A 20,659-nucleotide genomic window follows, 5' to 3' on the forward strand; every position below is an offset into this window, starting at 1 on the left:
TTTATTAATATAATATGGAATAGATTTAATTTATCAATTTATATTGTAAATTTAATCTGTAAATCCTAACAACAAACTAAAGCAAACAATACCAATCCAACTTCAGCTTCATTCTTCTGAAAGTTTCCCACAAAAATCACAATGCCAAGAAACCAGAGAGCTCCTGATTGCATTAATGCAAGACCAGAAAAAAAAAAAAGACTTCCCCAACATCATGTTTACATCAATTACAAATTCAGACTTGAAATGCAGGGAGGGATGATGCTACAAATGAGCAAATTTAAAACTATGAATGATGAGATTGATTGCCATTATGCAGCTGAGATAGAGCTGTATCTGATTCCTCAGTTTCGTTGAAGCTGATTGGTGAACCACTCATCCTTTTCCTGCAATTATCAGACATAATGAAAAAATTAGTAACTTTTTAGTATGGCATTCTTGGAAGCGTTTAGAAGAGATCGCTTGAGTTTTGCATTAAACGTAAAGAAATAGAGTGAGTAGCATGACACACCTTTGTGAGACGAGTGATTCTTCAGACAATGCCTTCTCCAATCTCTCCTCAAATGGTGTTGCATGCCAGCTTACTTTTTGGTCCTAGTAAAAGTTTCAAGATCAGTTTCTCATTACTGGGTTCCAGCTCGGGGAAAAGAAAAAGGCAAACAATAACACAAGACTATACCTCTTTGTACTTGTGAGTTGAATTTGGGATTCCATTTCCATCCCACCATTTAGGCGAGACACGAGATGTTTCGTTTTCATTCCAGTGAGCAGCAACCATTCCAAGGATAGGCCTATCTCCCAGTGTTTTGCCGTGATGAATACTTCCACCAAAAGGCTGGGTACTACTTTGTCTGAGTGATGGTTTAAGCCAAGAAGATAGACTTGCTTCAACATTCAAATTGTTCTCAGTTGAGGATTCTCTGAGTCCAATTTCTGAGGTAGCGTTTGCTTCACTGGATAGATCAACAGATTCACCCATGTCACTGAACAATAATTTGGAATTAGAATCTTGACTGGACTCTGAATCTTCATTTATCACTTCCTTCATCTGAGAAGCATTCTCTATGGGGTTTAAAATGGAATACACATACTGAGACCTGATGCGAGGAAATCTTCCGTTTGCCAAATTGTCTACATGTGTTGGAAAAACCGTTCCAGGTGTTTGCATCTCATCACTTAGTTTTAGGGGAGTCGGATAGGGAGATGCCTTTGAGTTTGGACTATCAACTTCAAAAGAACTTTTTGACAAGGCTGAAGACATATCTGACTTAGTGGACTTACAGTCAAAACGAACAGATCTTTGCCTACATGTAGTGCTAGGAGGCACTGTTGTGGGTGAAGCTGATATAACTGTAGGACTATTACTCTTCTCTTCAAAAGTCATGCAGCTGCAGTGACACAATAACACACGTCAGAGATAGTGTCGAACTGTGATAGAAACATAGGAAGAACATGGATTGGTATCTGTCATGCCTTCTTAGAGAACAGGAACTAAAATTAAATCCCAAGATCATCTGTTAAATTCTAGACATTAAATGCTCAAGTAGTCAAGTGAGGGCATTCAAAAAAAAAAAAAAAAAAATGACACACCTAAAGGCTGAAACAAGGATTCATGATGAACAAAATATAAGGTCATTCTGACATTCAGTAATATTACAAAATACTGATTCCTTTAGAGCTAGGAAAGGCATTTACTAGGCTGTTCAGAATGCTACCTGCTAGGTGTATGGACAGGAGAATCTGATTCTTTTACCCAATCCTCGCAATCTTTTGTAGGTTTGGGAGACTGATCAGGCTGCGAAACCAGATTTTGCTTCTCAATGGAAGAGTCAAGGAGCCACGAATGGAATTTCAAAGGATCCACTTCACCATCGTGAGCTGATAAGTCCCTGCATTTCTCAGAGAGTTTCCGAATTTCAAGAGGGGTCTCAGGTATGGTTCCACAAGCTTTGAGGAACTTGGCCTGCCAAACAACATTGTTACACGTAATTAGACAATTAAGGCACGAAAAATAGTAAAAGTTCCATAGTCTCCATCTCCTAAACATCAAGGAGTATTTGAAATGTTCAAACATTATTGAAAATAGCTGCTTTCATGATTGACTAGTACAAGCGAAACTTTGAGATGATAAAAAGGCAGCTTCGGATTCTATATGCACAAGGGTATAGTAAGGCACCTGATCCTTGAGCTCTTTTACGTCAAACTCGAGCTCTGGAGTTCCACAGTCCTGCTTCTCAACTTCCTTGGATTGCAAACTACTTTTCTCTTCATCATTTTCTAAATTTGTGTATTGAATTGCAAAAACGATCAGATTTAGCACAGTGAGTCAACTTCAAGAACTAGTGACTAAACATATGAAATTGTATCTAACATTATCACTAAAGTTGACATAAAAGGGTTTAAAAAGAAAGAGTTACCTTCAGAAACAAATAATGAAGAAAGAGGACTCCGATTGCTTGAGGCAACAGGTTCCTGATCGTTCAACAGAACAACGCAGTAATGAAGAAGTTCAGACAAATTAACAGAACATATAGTTGATTTTCCAAATCCCGCAATTAAGTAAATAAAAAACGGTTTCAATGTTCAAATTGTAAATAAAACCATTCATAACAATTTCTAAAGAAAATACTTCAGAGAATTGGACCCCCAAAAAGAAAAAACGTACGGCAGCGGTAGGGGTCAGAGATTTGGAGACGAAGGGAGGACGAGAAGCATGATCAGAGGGAGGAGCAGAACCGTCGCGGCCAAACCGGAAACAACCGAAGAAACAACCCATAGTCGAAAGCAGCGCCGTAATCGCTGAGCCGAGATCGGAGTAGTTGCCGCGTTCGTCTGATGCTAGAAAAACACATACCAAATGCTCAGCTGGGGCCTGGGGGCGACCATTGGTCGGGTGGAGATTTACGACAAGAATTGGATATAGCTAATTAATCATCAATCATTATGGCCTTTCTAATCACATTCCTTACAATTCAATTCAGATACACAAAACAGATATACACATACACAGAATTTAAAGAGAGAAGAAGGGGAAAGCGGGGTGGGGAGTCACTGTGGTGGTGACGGGGGAGGGGGGATCGCTAGTCCACTGTAGATATTTTGAATTTCGAACGGAGGCTCAGTGGAGGGAAATTTACTCCTTTATCTCTCTCTCTTTATTTTATTTTATAAAATTTTAAATTCCGATCTATTTTAATTAATGTGAACATTTAATTTAAAGTTTGAATTTTTAATTTTAATAATACAAATGTTGAACAGGTCAGGATCCTTGTTATGATTTGCTGATATCTAGAATGTAAGCATAATCATAATAAACCAAAAATTGTGTTGATATCATAATTATGTTCGGCATCTAACTGCATTATCCATCAAATTACAAATTGCAATTAAAATTGTAGGCAAACCAAATACCGGAGCTAAATAGTACTCATTTAATCAAATGTTAAAACTCAACTTATAAAATCCACAAAGTGAAAATAGAGTTACATTCAGAAACTGGTGGTTTTGATTTTTGAAGTAGGAAACATGAATACAAATATCAGTTTGGACAGCTATTGATCCCAAAAGGAAATAAAGTTAAGGGCGGCAAGGCTACGGCAACATAGAGTGAGGAAAGCGTCCGGTGTGCCTTAGCGAGAGATGCCCTGCGTTGGTTCAACTAACCATTGGCTCAGGACTGGTTGAAGGCAAAATATCGAGGAGAGAATTATGTGCCTCCATCTCTTCATGCCATAGAGGAAGTGTGTCACCAGGATAGAATTTCCTTTCAACGCCTTCTGAGTTTATCTGCAGGAAATAACAAAACTATAGTTTGGAAGCAACAAATTAAAGAGAGATGAAAACCCATTTTTTACGGAGTAATGCAAAAATAACTTGCTGATCATTATCAGTCTCATAAACCATTACGTCCTCCGCCTTTTCTGGGGTGTTATAGAACAGGAAAGAGCCGAGGCAAAAAAAAAAAAAAAAAAAAAAAAAAAAGGTACCTTGCCATTTTCCAAAATGAGTAATTGCAAAAGGTATAGTTGAAGGAGCTAAAATTGACCCATATAAATTAGCAGGCAGGGTCAATACTCACAATTGCCCAAACATAAAAGGTGAAGGTACCATAGATTAAGTAAATGTATTGCAACTCCGGGAATCTATGTTTTTCTCATAGCAAACAGAAGGGGGGGTACTTGCCTCAAAAGTCCACAGACCAAGTATTAAAATGTTTGTGGTCTTTCACTTGTGTCTATTTTGATCAAGTTTTATGGGCATCTAATTAGTAGTCTAAGTAATTCAGACTTTAACCAATTGGCAATTGTCCTGGAAATCCAATGTAAAACATTGAGAGAGGGCAATTCAGGAAAAATAAATAAATATTAAAAGCTCCATGATCAGATATGCCTTACACAAACAATATGTCCAGTACACAACAGATGGGGCTTTGTTATAAATCAATCATTATAAACCACACTAATAATGAAAGAACTCACAGTTACAGTCCGAACAACTCCACCACTAGCACCATCCCGAGCAATGGCAAGAGACACGGCCTTGACCACCAATTTCTGTAGAATAAAGAAAACAAAGTTCTTCACACACATACAAAACAAATTGGTGCATCAACAAGCCAAACTATGCCCACATAAAGTTCTTTCCTCACACTTTGTTAATTTTCAAAACACGGGCTCCACATCTATTGAAAAGAAGAAAATACAGGATTTATTCCATGTGTTTTCCCATAATTTGGAGTTTTAGTGAATTGAAGTACTCAACTAAAACCTATCTATATACAGAGTTCCTATTGAAGCTCCAAATTACTAGGTAATTTGTATCATCATATCCTGATATCTTTGGTGCGCTTGCCATGGGAGTTAAAATTGCAATCAGAAAAAAGTTCATGCTCAGCTTGACCCAAGGAACTATGGACTACTATTTAAAGCCGAACTAAAACTACAGTAATTCCCAGTTCAGAAATAATAAAAGAAAACTATCACAAACTAAGTATTTAACTTCTTGCAAGGAAATTTTGATATCAGATACATGGATGGGGAAAAAAAATGCCTAATTTGATGAGATAGCATTGTTAGAGACTTAGAGAATAACCATGCCTTAAAGATTAGTATCGTATTGATAGCAAGTACAAACCTCAGCCTCTTCACGGGTCATTCCTTCCTTCCATGCTTGATCAAAGAAGCCATACAAATAGGAAGAACCAGATCCTGTGTGATTCAAATGCAACATAAAATATTTTCTTAGCCAATTGGCAATTACTATCACGTAAGAAAACTTTGGAGCACAGAGCAACACAATGTACTATCAGATGGAAAACAAACCTCCAATTGCAAAAGGCTGCTCCAATACTGTGCCTCCAAGGGGCACCCCATATATTTTGCCACCTTCGTGTTTGTCCCACCCACCAACAATAAGACCAGTTTGTAGCATATTCTAAATATAGTTGACATTAAAATAAGAATCATAAGTAGGAGGAACATAAATACAACAGAATATATATATGTTTGACAGTCCAGACCTTGTTATTGTAGGCTAATAATCTGACCAGGTTTGCAGCAACCTTGACAGTTGCAGGCTGCCCAAGTTGTATCCTGGATCATTAGAAAAGCTCAAACTATTAAATTTAAATTTGAAGCTGCAATATAGTATATTGTCCTAAGCCCAAAGTCAATAACTTCAATAATAGGAAAATTAGAATGCACCATAAAGAGTAAAATCCACTATGCAGGCCCAAAGTATATTTCTAAGTCAAATGAAAATTTTCACACAATTGACAGCTAAGCAATCATTCTATAGCATTAGAATTAGGACCCAGAGAGATGGCACAATACAAGTAAAACCAACTTACGTGTGTTGGTGGAGAAAGTAACGAACATAGTCTGAAACAATTTGCGAATCTGCAGCCTGTAAACAAATTATATACAATAATAACTCAGACTCGACTTCTATCAAAGCAAAAAAATATTAAAACCCAATTAGTCAGAATAGCAACAATAGTAAAGATTTCGACTTCTCATTATCATATTTATCAACAATAGCCTTGAACAGGAACATGATTTCGTTCTTCAACCAAAATCTTTCCCTATCTTTTGTTTTTTTTTTTTTTTGAACTCTTGATTTTCTTTTCAGTTGAACTTTCCAGGTTGGCCTCCAGAATCACATATGGTAGAATATATCCCAACAATTTTGAGAATCAAGCCTTAAAGTGGATATAACATTTTTAGTGTGAATGATGACAGAAGTGTGACAAGGAGAATGTCAACCACTGAATTCAGCTGAAAGCAATCATATATTCCTTCATTTTGCGTACTTATTCCTCCTACTCTCACCGTTTTCTTTTGAGACAAGCCAGACAATTGGATGACTTGTATTTATGGTCAGAAGAAGCCATATAAAGGTTAGAATGCTCTTCTATTAGGGAGAACGTTTTTTGGTTGATATCTAGTCACTCCCTCATAAATCATTTAGTGATAAACGAGTTAATATCATAAATGGTCCTCGACTATAATGATTTTTCTCAATTTCGTCCTAAACGACTTTGGTGACCTAATGTAGTCTCATACTTTTGTGTTTTTGCTCAATTTAGTCTTCCATTTGTTATTCCGCCCATTTGGTGCTAAATAGAGGGACAATTCAGTAATTTCAATATTGGCATCTCTTTACTCCTAGATGGGCAAAGTGCGAAATCTCTCTTTCTTTTACAAATTACTCCTAGACCGGCTAAGAGTAAAGAGAGACCAATATTGAGATTACTGAATTGTCCCTTTATTTAACACCAATTTGATAACAAACATATGACTAAATTGAGTAAAAATACAAAAGTTTGGACTACATTAGGTAACCAAAGTCGTTTAGGACGAAATTGAGAAAAATCACTATAGTCGAGGACCATTTTGAGTATTAACTCAGTGATAAACCATTGTTCTTATGATCATAATATGTGCTTCATCATGCATTACCATTCCACTACCTCACTTACAGTAAAATAGCTTTGTTAGTAAATTTCCACACAATTGTTAGCGAAACATCAACCTCAATAGCTAAAAGAAAAATTTCCTACCCTAAAATTCGTGCCTTGTGATGGTATAACTTGCACATAGCACATTAACACATAAATTATAGGTTTAGCTAGGTTCTCTGCCTGCAAATCAAAGAAGATAGAAGGGAAAAAACAATGATCCTACCGAACCCGAGCGACAAACGTAGACATTGTCGGTGAGCTTAGTGATCTTATCTGATGCCCTATTCGCCACATACATTCCTGTATTCAATTTCAATTCCCATAAAGTATAAATTAAAATTAAAAATTACAGTGAATTCACAGGCAAAATCTTACAAGTCAAGATTCAGAAGCGAAGAGTACCTGTGCTGGTACGAGAATCGGCACCGAGGACGACACCACCGTTGTAGGTGACGCCGATAATGGTGGTCCCCATCGAGTGAGGCGAGTCTAATCCGTTGAGCAAAGTCGCGTCCATTCTTACAATTGCTTCAACTTCAACTGTTGAGAGAAGAAGGATCGAAACTAGCTAAAGTTTGATGGAAGAAGTGATAACCGAGCCCTAGGGGCAAAATCCGGAATGATGACTTAAAGCTTGAATTTTGCTTGCTTGGGGAAGAATAAAGGGAAAATGCCATTTAGCCCGTGAAGTTTTTGAAATATCACATTGAACCCCAGTTGTTCATCGAACAACCATTTTGTATTGAATTTTACTACATGTACTCACAAATTAGGCGGACTCTGATTAGCTACTTTTTTTCATATGAATTTCAATATAAGTGTCTACGATTGAGTAAAAAACAAAAGTACACATATTCAGTTTCACATAATTATCGATGTTATAAATTCAAATGAAAACACTCATTTATATGAGAACATAGAGACATTTTTGAGCTTTATATATTGATTTTGAATGGTTCAAAATTTTTATTATTTTTAGTATATCCTTATTTTCATAATTAATCTACGACAAAATTTTTATATTTATAAATTTACCCAAGTATGTATATATATATATATATATATATATATATATATATATATATATATATATTCAAAATCCCCAATTTGTACAACACTACAAGGTGTATGGTAAAATTACAATTATCACTTTTGCAAGTAATGTTATTCTATGATTGTTCCATTTACCTTCAAAAATGGAATCATTTAACTACCAAAAAGCTTTGGAGATTGAATAATATAAATCAGAATCCAGCGATCATGAACGACGACCGTAGATGACACTTCTGTATTCTTATCACAAATTTTAAAGTTCATCATCAGTTTATTCCTATCCTCTAAGCATGACAAAAAGAATAAAACCAGGAAGAACAAGGACAATATGCACATGTATAGCAGGCTAATAGCAAATCACAAATGTAATACAAAGGTGCAAGGTGAAAGATCATCAAAGTGCTCGCATTTACTCACGGATTAACCTATGGATGGCTCTCCCAATTACTAAAAATTAACTCCTTTCCCAGTATCAAAAACCTATGGCTGATGAGAGGAGTTTGGGCCTTGCTCCTGGTGTGTGTTTACGGGTGAACTGACAACGGGTATATCCAAGCTGCTCCCTTCTGTATCGGGTGCAACCTCTCTTACATCAGCTATCCTCGATTCTGTTGGTTGAATATCACTCCATTCACTGTCTCCAATCGGCTGCTGATGATTGGTTTGGTCAACTGCTAGATGAACAACGCTCTCTGTAGGCACGGGTTCAATAGCTCTCGAGACGCTTAAACAAGCTTTGTCCACGTTCTCCTCTGATGGATCCATATGCTTTGTTTCTGGGAGATTATTAGCATTACTTGAGCAAGACTCGGTCTTCTCCTCAAAGACCTGTTTAGCATCATCAACCTGTTGCCTGCAATGAGAAAATGATTGTCAACTAATCTTAAACAATCGAGAGGTTGAAGGCATCATGAAAATCAAAAGTTCGATGAACCAGATTATTGAGAGCAGTGATTTTAAAACAGGGTATTCAGCATAATCACATAATGCACAAAACAAAATATTAGCTTGTATCAAGCTATCCCATGTGCCACTTTCCTAGGGAAATAAATGGAAAGGCACCGTAACAGAATGAACCACTTGCAGATATACAGGTTCTGCATCAAGACCAACCGACAAAACCTATCTCAATGTTGTATAAGGAGTTACCTTGATGGGTGCAAAAAGGAAACAGAAATTACTTCAATTTAGTTTGGGCCTATCATAACACAACTGTACCATATCCAGAAAACAGTATAACAGACGTATGTTCCTAGTTCCAAGGTAAAGGATTAATGTTCTTAGATGCCTTCCTCTGATTTGTGTCTCATTCATCATGTCATGGCATCTTTCTCAAAAATGCAAAAAATAATTCAATATATCAAATATTGTCCAGAAAGAATTACAATAGCATGAACTAATAATTGAGGTCACATAGATTGGCCACTAACTAGGGGAGAAACGTTTGCTAGACAAAAAAAGTGTACCTTTTCAGTTGTGACTGTAACATATTCACATATGCCAATAGTTCTTGCTTCTCCTTCACAGCAGCAGCCTCTCTTTGTGCTGCCTCCTTCACTCTAGCTTCAGCATCAGCCTCAGTAACTCTGACCTTTTCTTCTGCCCGAAAAACTGCACCTTCCAAAATGACCACACGTTCTCTGGCTTTTCCAAGCTCCGTACGCCATAAAAGTGCTTCCTGAAGGGCGGAATCTCTATGTTTTATCACTTCATCTCTTTCCTTAACCAGAGAGGAAATCTTTTCTTCAAATTCCCGCAACTACAAATCCAATGGCATATTTTAATTTATAATTCAAGAATAATGCCTCATTTGAAAAGCAGAATGTTAAACATTATGGCATTCTGCAGTAATACCAAAACAAATAATAAAGAATTTCAACCTTTGACATAGATGACTCCATTTGCTTTTCTGAATCTCTTCTTAAGCGCTCTACCTCTGCAAATGCAATTTTCCTTTGCTCATCCATGGTATGGGCTGCAGAAGCAGCACCCTCTGCAGCTTCAGCAGTTTCAGATAGTTTATCTGCTAATTCTTTTATTGTTGAGTCCTTTGCACGAAGTTCCCTAGCCAAATTTTGCAACTCTTCATCCTTAACTCTAAGTGTCTCCTGTAGCACAGATGCAATACTCAGTTCAGCCTAAACAATATACTCGATAATATATTGTAAGAATGCCAACAGAAAAGGAGGTGATCAGTGAAGTCTCCAAGGTCAATAGCAGCAAAGCAAGTTAAAAATACAGTAAGTTGCAAAAAGCATATTCAGTTATTCCATATAGAAGGTCTTGCTGCTCAACACCTAGAAAGCATGGAAACCAAATTTGGTGTGTATCTATGCTGCAAAAGGACATGCTCAGACACATGTTGGACATGCCTAAAGTGTATCCCTCTTGATAAGCCATATTTTGCTGGAACATTGGGGATGCATCCAGCACACAATCAAGTTTTTAACTAAAATATGGTAAATTTCTTCATTCTATCCCTTCTTCCAAGTAACTTATCTTCTCGTCCTACATTTGTTTTAAGTACCAAGTCACAACTAGTTGTTCCAATTTGACTCGTGACTAACAATCACAACTAGGGTTTCTGTTCAGCCACGCATGTATTTCTTGATTCCCAACTTATGACCCACAAACAGCCGAAGGCTGAAAATAAGGGTTTTTTATTCAGGATTTTTGTGACACATGTCTATACTGTGCTGCAGAGCTTCTTAACATAACACCACAAAAGGGATGAGAGGAAATGGCTGATACCATTCTGAGAAGAATAACAATGGTTTGTTTATTAGCTTAAAATAATGCAAGAATTTAAACATAGTTAATCCAAATATCCAATAATGGTATTTAGTATTCTGATTGTTCGCAAATATCCAATAATTTTAATGATACTGGTTTTTCCAGTGTCTGATGACCTACTACATGGGATTAGAATCAGTCCTGGACTCGTGGGTTTTTAATGTTCAATAAATTATCATGTGCTACACAAGGAACTCACAATAGTAGTACTGTGCAAATGCAACATGAGAAACTGTTAATACTGAGCAACAAGAGGAACTCAATATAGTACTGTGAATATGCAATCATTCAATATAGTCCTATATTGTCTATGATTAAATCATTAAATATAAATTGATTAATGCCTAAGCAGGTAATAGAACCCAGCTTACCTTCATAATTGACATATCATCCATAGGGCTGTCAGGTGTCTGGATCCTCATTGCTCCTAAAGCATTTCTCATGGAGATTTGCATTGCAGCTTCAATATCCTTTGAAGCCTCTAGGGCAGTTGAATTAGCAGCAGCAACTACAGTGGCAACTGTTCCCAGCTTGTTTGAACCATTCCCACTAAGTGAATTTACAGCCTCTTTATGAGCCCTTAAAACCAGCTGTGTTGCCCTGATTTTAATGAGAATAAAAAAAAAAAAAAAAAAAAAGATAAAGATAAGGAGAATGCACAATAGGATCAAAAAAAGAAATTATGGTATGAACTATGATAATATATATATATATATATATATATATATATATATATATATATATATTTTGGGTAAAGGATAAAGCTGTATTATGAATTGATATACACATTTGGTTCACCTACTTAAAGAAAGAAAAAAAAAAAAATCACTAGAGAAAAAAAATCAATAATAAAAATCATTTCTAGCATCATAAAAAGTGAGAAATCAGCTATTGGAGCCTAAATATTCTACCAGAGATAACATAGATTAAAAAAATAAAATAAAAAAGGGAGGAAGAGGAATTTCTTAAACACCATGAAAACAGAAATTCTATCTACTCACTGTAATGTAGACACCCAAGCTCTAGCTGCTGCTGGGGTTTCTGCGCATAGGAAGTAGTCCTTCTTCTGTGGCGTCCCAATATCTAAGTACAGTTAAGAATTGAAGAAACAGAAGCTAATGCAAAAGCATTTAAGTGATGCAACTTTGGAGCTTCATTGCATTGTAGTCAAACCTACTCAAGATCCACTCTTGCATGCAAACATTAGAAAACAAGAAAGCAGAAAAGAAGAATATGAATCACTCGAAATGGATACAGAAACAACAGCCATCATACTTTGGAAGTCCACTGCAGCAGGGGCCAATTTAGTAAATAAATCATTCACAAGAGATACTTCATTGTTAGAGATTAAAGACATACAATCAGAGGAAAAATTCCTCTAAAAGGGTATAACAAGCTTACTGTAAATTAACAGGAGAAATTGTTATCGTGCTATTTGCATCAAATAAAATGGTCCCCTTGACTGTTGGCTCATTCCTTTTGGCCCTAGAAACCAAAATATAATCACATAAGCAATGATATATTGTATATATGAGGATCAAGAAATAGAATTTCATATAAAAAGCAACTTACTTGTATTCCATTTTTCCGGTTGTAGGGTCTAAGATCACCCATCTCTCATTCCATTTCCTCAGCTATTCAAATAGCAATTTCTCCTTCAGTCAGTATTAACTCTTTATATAGTAACAAATATATATATATATATATATATATATATATATATATATATATAAACTCCAAAAAAAAAAAAAAAAAAGATTAACTAGACAATAAATAGCAAGCGCTACCAACTCTATAATGGTCTAAAATGTCCTTTCATATTTCCATCCGAATATATAAAGACATTTCATGAAACAAAATCAGAACAAGAAGTTAATTAAACTCCTAACAATTTAGCATCAAAGTGGTAATTATCTATTACAAGATAGTAGTAAAGTTGGTTACCTACCATAAAATGTATCTCAAATATCAAAATAACTGCCCAACTTATAGCCTTCCTAAATCCTAATATTATATAGCAGATACTAACTTCCTTCCAATTAGACTCAAGCAAATGTTTCTACCTATCACAGGACATATAATGTATTCCAAACTGACCTTGTGCACAATGCATTAATGCAATTGACCTCTTGAACCCATTTCAGGCTATGATGACTAATAAACCAAAAGTGGAAGTGAACTGCCTCTATCACTTTTTCTTTTCTTTTTTTTTTTTTCCATTCAATTTTTATAAATAGTAAATGAGAACCAGCCCTTATAGAGCAAATTCAACGTTTCTGAGCTGTTTCTATTTCAGTAGTACAGCTATCTGCTTTAGTTCATCGACCTAAATGGCTAAATGATGAATAAAAAAGATAAAAACATAAGTAAGACATTCAGCTCTGTTTAACTATCTAGAATTGGATAAATCTATTACATGCAGGGCTAGAGATAAAACCAATTGGATAAATTTATTGCATAAGAGCTGGGTTCCTCTCATGTAAAGTCTCAAGTTCGAGACTTGTGAGTGGAGGGAGCTACATGCATTAGAAGAGCTCTGCCATGTGGAGTCCAGTTTGAAGGAGATCACTTCTCCTTATACAAAGTCTCGGCTTTGAACCCCCAGTTCCCTCATATGGAGCCTGACAGTAGCTCAACTCCAGATTGAGATACTGATAATACATCTAAAATTGTAAAATCAGTCATTTTTCTTTAAAAGAGTTAAGCATACATTGCAAGACTAACAAAATTACGATCACAGGTTCATAGTTACTCTATTAATGAATAATTATATACATCTTCCATCTTGTTTTTTACAAAACATCAAGAAACCCAATTCGATTGCTTATACTGATCCAACAATTAATCCAAACCGAACCCAAACTCAAGATTTAATAATAAACAAATAGCAAGTCCCAGTGTGAGCTTACAGTCTCGGATCGTTTGAGGAGCGGACCCTGGAGCAAATTGCGACCCGACCCGGAAGCTAACTGCCGCTTGATCTTCTCCAAGCTGGTCTTTGTATCTTCCGCCCCCTAAAGTTAAACAGAAAAATTACACATCACTAGTGCATTCATACAGACATGTAAATGTAAATTCAAAACTACAGAGAAAGAGAAAACCATAGAGAGCTTACCCGGGAAGCTCCATTAGATGCCATGGCGATACGGTGAAGAAATGAAAGACAAAATTGAGGTTATTTCTGAACCGAATTTGGAAGGTTTTTGCCTCTTCGGTAAAGCAGAAATTGGAGAAGGCGATTATTAGCTGTCGACTGTAAGGTGCTGTTTGGTACGTTTCAATTTTCTGGACTTTGTTGGTATTGACTTTTTCTTTCAATTAACTGCAAATCTTTTTGGGGCGAATGCAGAAATTGTCCCTAGCCCAACAAGTCAGGCCTTTGTGGCCCAACAATAGAAGGATCTCTAACTGGGCCAATCAGGCCCATGATCGCGGTCCATAAAACTCCAAGATCCACTTTTAATCTGGCAAATTATGTGTGCAATCATGGTGCACACGGTTGTAAACACATCATCGTTTTACTTAAAACAAAAATCATTTTTGATTGCCGTTAGTTACGTAAACATATGTTCATAATTTATAATTTCACATTCTGAATGTATAGTTCTGAATTTATGGATGTGTAGTTATGTAATTCTGAATGTATTACTTATGAAGTTATGGATGTGTACTTATGCATGTAATTCTGAATGTATTAGTTATGAAGTTATGGATATGTACTTATGCATGTAATTCTGAATGTGTAGTTATGAAGTTAAAATAACTAAAAAGTTAATGTAATACATGAACAACTCAAAGATAAAACGCTATAATCATATAATTCTTTCCAAAAGGTTGAACCCCAACCTAAGGGCCCGACTGAGCATCTGGAAGGATGTAAATCATGCCACCATAAACTACATAGGCTAAACTTTTGCTCACTGCGCACAAAGAGCTCCCTCATTTTGAGAGAATGTTCCTATACTGTCGCTGATAAGACTCGATCTATGGTCATTTTTTCCAAACTTCACCTAACAACTAGGTAGTCAATTTCCGTCCACCAGTATGACGTGAATGGTTTTCTAAAAACTTATCTGTTGATGACAAATCGGATGGCAGTAGTCAAGCACTAAAATAGATTCCATTAAGTTAAGATATGCTGGAAAATGATATATATTAAGAATTGACCACTTGAAAAAGATGTTATATGCTAAAACAACAATATTAACCGATAAAATTTGGACAAAAATGATTGTCCTATAATAATCACGTCTCGCGTGAAAAAAATAAAAATAAAAAAATCTGATATTGTTTTTAATCATATTATCGCTTTTTTCACTTTTTTTTTTGTTGAATAAAATTAAAATATATGATGAAAATCTAATTAAGTAATTAGTTATAAGGTCACTTATCATTCTTCATAGTTTATAGAAAAAGTATCAAATATATTCTGTAAGTCAATGAATAATGCAAATAATAACTAACAAAAGTTGGCAAGTACCTTGTAATATAGAACAAATATTGCATAGTAAAAATCATGAGTATTTAAAAATAAAATCCAAAGTTTTAATAATATGGAGTATATTCTAAGTTAACTTACACGGACTTAGCTCACTGGTTAAGTAGATAGTATTTTTTCCCGAATACTGTCTACTTAACCAGTGAGCTAAGTCCGTGTAAGTTAAAAAAAAAAAAAGTTAACTTACACGGACTTAGCTCACTGGTTAAGTAGACAGTATTTGGGGGAAAAAATACTCTAAGTTAGCAAGTAATTACTGATTGGGTGATGATTGAACTTTGATGTGTAATTATGTTGGTAACAAATCTATCGTATTTTACACCAAATTTATTACTCAAATATAGCCCTGCGTTAATTTCATATCAAAGTTTTTTTGAAGATATATCAAAGTTTTAAATCCATCATTAATAAACACTTTTCCGCACATGTATGTGCCTGACTTGATTAAGCTGTTACTTTTTTAATTAATTAATTAATTTTTCATTTTAAATAATTAAGTAAGGCATAACGCGTCTACTGAGTTTAATGAACGACAACTTCCACAAATTTGCATTAAATTTGTATTTTCTGGTAGATCTATATACAAATAAGCTTTTAAGTTTTTTTTTTTTTTTTTTTTTTTTTAGTGCTACTGACCCTATTACATAGGAGATTAAGAATATCTATCCAAATATACTTTCGCAATCTAATGAAGCACAAAGAGTTAACAACACCTCCATTGAGTTATTTTTTGTTGATAGTTTGTTAAAATTTATTTACATTATTGACTTTTTAGATTATATATATAAAGTAAATAAACAATAATTTAGATGAAAATTTACAATACCATTTTTTTTTTGACAGCATACAATACCAAATTATTAGTAGTTAGATATTTGATACTCTTAATATAAATTTCTGATAGTAAAAACACACATTAAAAATTGTAGATGAAGGTTGAAATAGGTTGAATCACTCCAAGTGATTATGTTGATGAACTCTGAACCATTTTTTAGTATTAAAAATTTGAGGTTGTTTCATTGTTGTTGTTCCCAAAAGGTTGAATCCCCAAACTCAATGGCCCACCATATTCTGACCTGACAAAGTCTGTAAGAAAATGTAAATCATGATAACTCAGATGAACACAGAGACTAGACCTTTGTTTACTGTGCACAGATTAAGGCAATGCAGGTATCCCGATTGGTGGAAAAGTATCACGCGCCACCGATGCGATGCACGCAACTTAGTGGTCGGATACCGTAGCGTGCGCGCCAGCGCGTGCCGTATGGAGAATGGAGAATTTTTATAAAAACAAAAAAATAAATAGTCCGTAAAAAGTTATTCGAGGATTCCCTGTTGGCTTTCCTTCTCGATTTTTCTTGCCCTTAGGAACACAATCCAACGTACACAATCGAAAACGCAAGCCACTCCTCTCTCTCTCTCAAACAAAAACTTCCATCATCCTCGGTAAGTCGATCATGAAACCCCCTTCTTTCCTTCTTTAGCAAATTTCGAGGCGCCTTTTTTTCATCTATGTTCCTCGTTGCTTCCGGGGAGAACAGAGTACGTAATTGAACGCAGTTTTCTCGTATGTTTCTCTTCGTTTTCTTATTAGGATGTTTTTGTTGTGTGCATGATTTTTGAATTCGGTGAACAAAAGGACCGAGGAGAGGGGCGGGGGTTTCGTTTTAATTTTTGTTTCGGGGAACATATCTGGTTTCCTGTACGCTTCTTTCCCATTTATTTGTAAATTTATCTGACTTCTCAAGTTCTCGCCATGATTGCCCGCGCATTCATGTTTCCAGATATCTTATGTTTGTGTTTAAGTTTGATGCCCGCGTCCTCATTGTTCGAAGATTATAATTACTTAATCATATGATAAAGCCAACCACTATTGTGTTTCATCGTTTTCTGCTTTCTGTTATGGTTATACTGTGGTATGCTTTTGATGCTGGGTTCATCACACACGCGCAAAGATGCATTCAACAATGCTATCGTTTAAAACTAGAGAGAGAAGATTGGGGCACACTATATAATATAATTGTAGAATTTTACTCTTGTGTGTGGTTTGATTGGGATATGATAGGGAATGACTGGAGTTCATGAAAGTTTTACTGTTTTTAATTTTGTTGTCCTTTGAAACTTGAGTTAACTATTTAGTCTGGATTATAGTTTTCCATTAACATATTTGTTTCACCTGGTATTGTTCACTATAGCTGCATTTTCATATAGAAATGGCAGAGTTTGTGTATTTATGCTAATTGTGTTCAATCCTTACGTGCGGTGCAGATATTGTAAGGATTAAAGTACTTGGGATACTTTACACAAGACTGAGGAAGTGTTTGTGAAGAAGTATTTACTATAGTGTGCTGCCTTCTGAAGGAAATTATATGGCGATCGTCTCTTACCACACTCGAGCTGAGCTCCTTCTCAAAAACTATATGCTTTCGGATTCACTTGTAGTGTATAGCTCTGTTATATGTGGCATTTTTGCATGCAAAATGGTACGAAGATGATCACTTTTGGCTTCATCCTGCCAGTAATCCTGTTTGAATTTTGATATTTTGTACAACTGATTGCCTGGACTACAATCCAAAACATGCCGTTTTTGTTTAACTGTTTAAATTTTAATCCTTCAAATGAATTCAGGTCTATAGTCTTAGCCAAATGATTACAGTTGCTTGTTTTAAGGGATACCCCAACCTCTCAAAAGCCCAGCAAGTTGAGTGGAATAACCGGTAAGCCAACATCCTATTTTATTTGTATCTTTGTTAAACAACAGATATGTTTTCTGCTGATCAAATGTTAGCTGTTTTTTATTTGCAGTACAATATCTACAGTTCACGCCATCTTTATTACAGCAATGGCACTTCACATTGCATTCTGGTCAGACTTATTTTCTGATCATCTTCCTGGCCTTATCACTTTCCGAAGTTCAACCTTGTCAACAAGTGTACTAGGAGTAAGTATTTTGTTTTCCCTTCCTTTCCTTACCTAATTAGTTTCAAAGAGCTTATTGTATATCTGCACTCCAGGATATATCATCATCATTATCAGCAATGGTTTTATAGTTAGTTAATTGCTCTGCAGCAGAATTAATCAGAATTAATCATGAGATCAAGGATTAGGGCAGGATTTCAAAGTTGGTAGAAGTCTAGTTCATGGAATTACTGTCCCTCTTTGCAATAGACTCTTGTATTATACCTTTGTGATCATTGTTCAGATTGTAAGCTTGATTGAATATACTGCAATTGCTATTTGTTTCGTTGGGATTTCATTGCAATTTCTGTACTATGTTGCAATTGTTGTACTATGTTGCAATTGTTGTACTATGTTAATATACTGCATGGTCTCAACTCTCTAGTTAGTTGGGATGTTATCATTGGAGATTACATTCTAAATGCTCAAACTCCCATCAATTCTTTAGATTGACCTGTTCTTGGCATATTTTTGGTAGGTTTCTGTGGGCTACTTCATTGCTGATCTCGGGATGATGATTTGGTTTTATCCTTCTTTAGGCGGAATGGAGTATGTAAGTGATTTCTTATCCTTTGTGTTTTTGTTTTGTTTGACGAACAAACTGATTTTTGCACAGTTCTGATCATTGGAATTTGGTAATGCGGTGCCTTTCCAGGTTGTTCATCACCTTCTTTCCATGATAGCTATAACATATGCTATGTTGACTGGTGAAGGGCAGCTTTATACCTTCATGGTTTTGGTTTCTGAGGCAACCACTCCCAGCGTCAATTTGAGATGGTAGTACCGATATCTTGTAAACATTATATTGTCTCTATCAACATATATTACATCATACCTATCATTGACGTGAATCTTGTGCTCCTACAAAGGTATCTTGATATTGCTGGAATGAAGAAAACCAAAGCGTATGTTATCAATGGAGTAGTCATGTTTTCAGCTTGGATGGTATATGATCCATTCATTCACATTCCAATATACCATTTCCTTTTCATAAATTTCTCTTTTATCTTCTGTCCTTGACTTGATCAAAACTTACATTGTTATCTGCAGGTTGCCAGAATATTGTTGTTTATATACATGTTTTACCATGTCTACCTACACTATAACCAGGTAAACAGCCACCCTGCAACTGCCATATCTTCACTGCACACATGACCTTTTGTCTCAACTAGACGTTTAAATTTATAATTTAGAGGAAAACCCACAGCCACTACCCAATGGTGTTAACTGGGTAAACCCCACCTTGTAATCCTAGCCAGCGAGGATCACAAGGAGGTAAACCAGCCTAGGTGGTGGATAGGTGACCGTCACAAACCAAGAAGGCCAATACTCAATAGGCCGCTCCTACTGGGAGTCGAATTTGGAATCTTGTGGTTACTAAGCAACAGTCTGACCAACTTGGTTGGGGTTGTCCCCATACATATATATTATATGCTCAACATTCACCATCCCATGCATGTTTTTGCCTTTCCCACAGGTGGAGCAGATGCATAGGAGCGCGGTCTTCTTGGTTTTGGTGGTGCCATTGGTCCTAGCCATCCTGAACATGATGTGGTTTGGGAAGATTGTGATGGGACTAAAGAAGACACTTGCAAAGAGGGACTAAGGGGGTCCTATGAGCAACACAAATCAGGTTACCTGTGCTGATAAAGAGGAGCGGTCCTATTAGCAGTGCAGATCATAGTTTGTACGTTTTCGAGCAGGCACTAGATCGAGGTCCTATGACGCATGCCTTTTCGCCATGTATATGGACACAGAACCACCACAAGGGCAGTGTACATTTTACAACCCATTTCTCTGTGATGAAGAATAGGCTGCCAGCCAAATTTATGTTGGATATACAGATACATGTTTTATATACATCTAAATTCCGTGTATATATCACAAACAAATGACCACATTTTACTGTCGGTGATTCTTTTGTTAGGTATAGTTTTATGTTGATGACATTGGCACGTGACATAGGTGATGATATCAAATGTTGATATATGTAGGCAATGACATCATGGATTTAACTGAGTAAAGTAAGCCAATCCCCCCTCCCCCAAGAAAGGCCCCCACCACTAGGCAAATAACTATATATTTCACTGTGCAATAACATTTAGGAGTAATTTGATTTGTGGTCTTACCACAATGATTATAGGTTCAGATAATACCTTTTAAGATATGGTACGGTGCCTTACAGATGCTTTTGTGCTTGATGTAGTTTTGTTTATTTTTATTTTTCATATTTCTTGGAATTTATGAGAAACTATTGAAGATAGTATACTTGAGTGGCTCAAAGTGAGAAGGCTGCATATTTTTCATATCTAAAATCAATTATCTAACCAACTTGATTAAAGTTGTTCAATATTTTTCATATCTCGTATAATTTTATAAAATATTATTTTATAATT

General features: G+C 35.8%; 4 protein-coding genes across 5 annotated transcripts; 1 reads left to right on the plus strand and 3 right to left on the minus strand.

Annotated features, from left to right (window-relative positions):
* Positions 1-20: 20 nt before the first annotated feature.
* On the minus strand, positions 21-3,131 carry LOC109158891 (protein JASON-like). The gene is made up of 7 exons (XM_019306792.1): positions 2,666-3,131; positions 2,418-2,472; positions 2,177-2,277; positions 1,716-1,963; positions 680-1,388; positions 512-594; positions 21-386 (listed from the first exon to the last, which is right to left on the minus strand). Exons 1-7 carry the CDS (start codon positions 2,774-2,776, stop codon positions 287-289), a joined length of 1,407 nt encoding a protein of 468 aa, XP_019162337.1. The 5' UTR covers positions 2,777-3,131; the 3' UTR covers positions 21-286.
* Positions 3,132-3,407: 276 nt separating this feature from the next.
* LOC109158893 (proteasome subunit beta type-6) lies at positions 3,408-7,585 on the minus strand. The gene is made up of 8 exons (XM_019306795.1): positions 7,364-7,585; positions 7,185-7,261; positions 5,849-5,904; positions 5,519-5,591; positions 5,322-5,433; positions 5,134-5,207; positions 4,479-4,553; positions 3,408-3,786 (listed from the first exon to the last, which is right to left on the minus strand). The coding sequence occupies exons 1-8, from the start codon at positions 7,476-7,478 to the stop codon at positions 3,655-3,657; spliced, it is 714 nt and encodes a 237-aa protein (XP_019162340.1). The 5' UTR covers positions 7,479-7,585; the 3' UTR covers positions 3,408-3,654.
* A 606-nt stretch (positions 7,586-8,191) lies between these two features.
* LOC109158890 (switch-associated protein 70) lies at positions 8,192-14,079 on the minus strand. The gene is made up of 10 exons (XM_019306791.1): positions 13,923-14,079; positions 13,717-13,821; positions 12,380-12,441; positions 12,209-12,292; positions 12,063-12,094; positions 11,809-11,890; positions 11,179-11,407; positions 9,895-10,122; positions 9,481-9,773; positions 8,192-8,867 (listed from the first exon to the last, which is right to left on the minus strand). The coding sequence occupies exons 1-10, from the start codon at positions 13,944-13,946 to the stop codon at positions 8,495-8,497; spliced, it is 1,512 nt and encodes a 503-aa protein (XP_019162336.1). The 5' UTR covers positions 13,947-14,079; the 3' UTR covers positions 8,192-8,494.
* A 2,569-nt stretch (positions 14,080-16,648) lies between these two features.
* Positions 16,649-20,282, plus strand: LOC109158892 (transmembrane protein 56-B-like). Of its 2 annotated transcripts, none has more exons than XM_019306794.1 (9): positions 16,649-16,872; positions 17,574-17,788; positions 17,934-18,022; positions 18,111-18,246; positions 18,742-18,816; positions 18,919-19,040; positions 19,133-19,208; positions 19,314-19,373; positions 19,741-20,282. In XM_019306794.1, the coding sequence occupies exons 2-9, from the start codon at positions 17,675-17,677 to the stop codon at positions 19,867-19,869; spliced, it is 801 nt and encodes a 266-aa protein (XP_019162339.1). In that variant the 5' UTR covers positions 16,649-16,872; positions 17,574-17,674; the 3' UTR covers positions 19,870-20,282. The 2 variants fall into 2 exon arrangements, with proteins under 2 accessions (XP_019162339.1, XP_019162338.1); XM_019306793.1 differs by having other exon boundaries at positions 16,649-16,751.
* Positions 20,283-20,659: the final 377 nt, after the last annotated feature.

This window comes from Ipomoea nil, unplaced genomic scaffold (assembly GCF_001879475.1).
Source record: "Ipomoea nil cultivar Tokyo-kokei standard unplaced genomic scaffold, Asagao_1.1 scaffold2826, whole genome shotgun sequence".
Taxonomy (NCBI): domain Eukaryota; kingdom Viridiplantae; phylum Streptophyta; class Magnoliopsida; order Solanales; family Convolvulaceae; genus Ipomoea; species Ipomoea nil.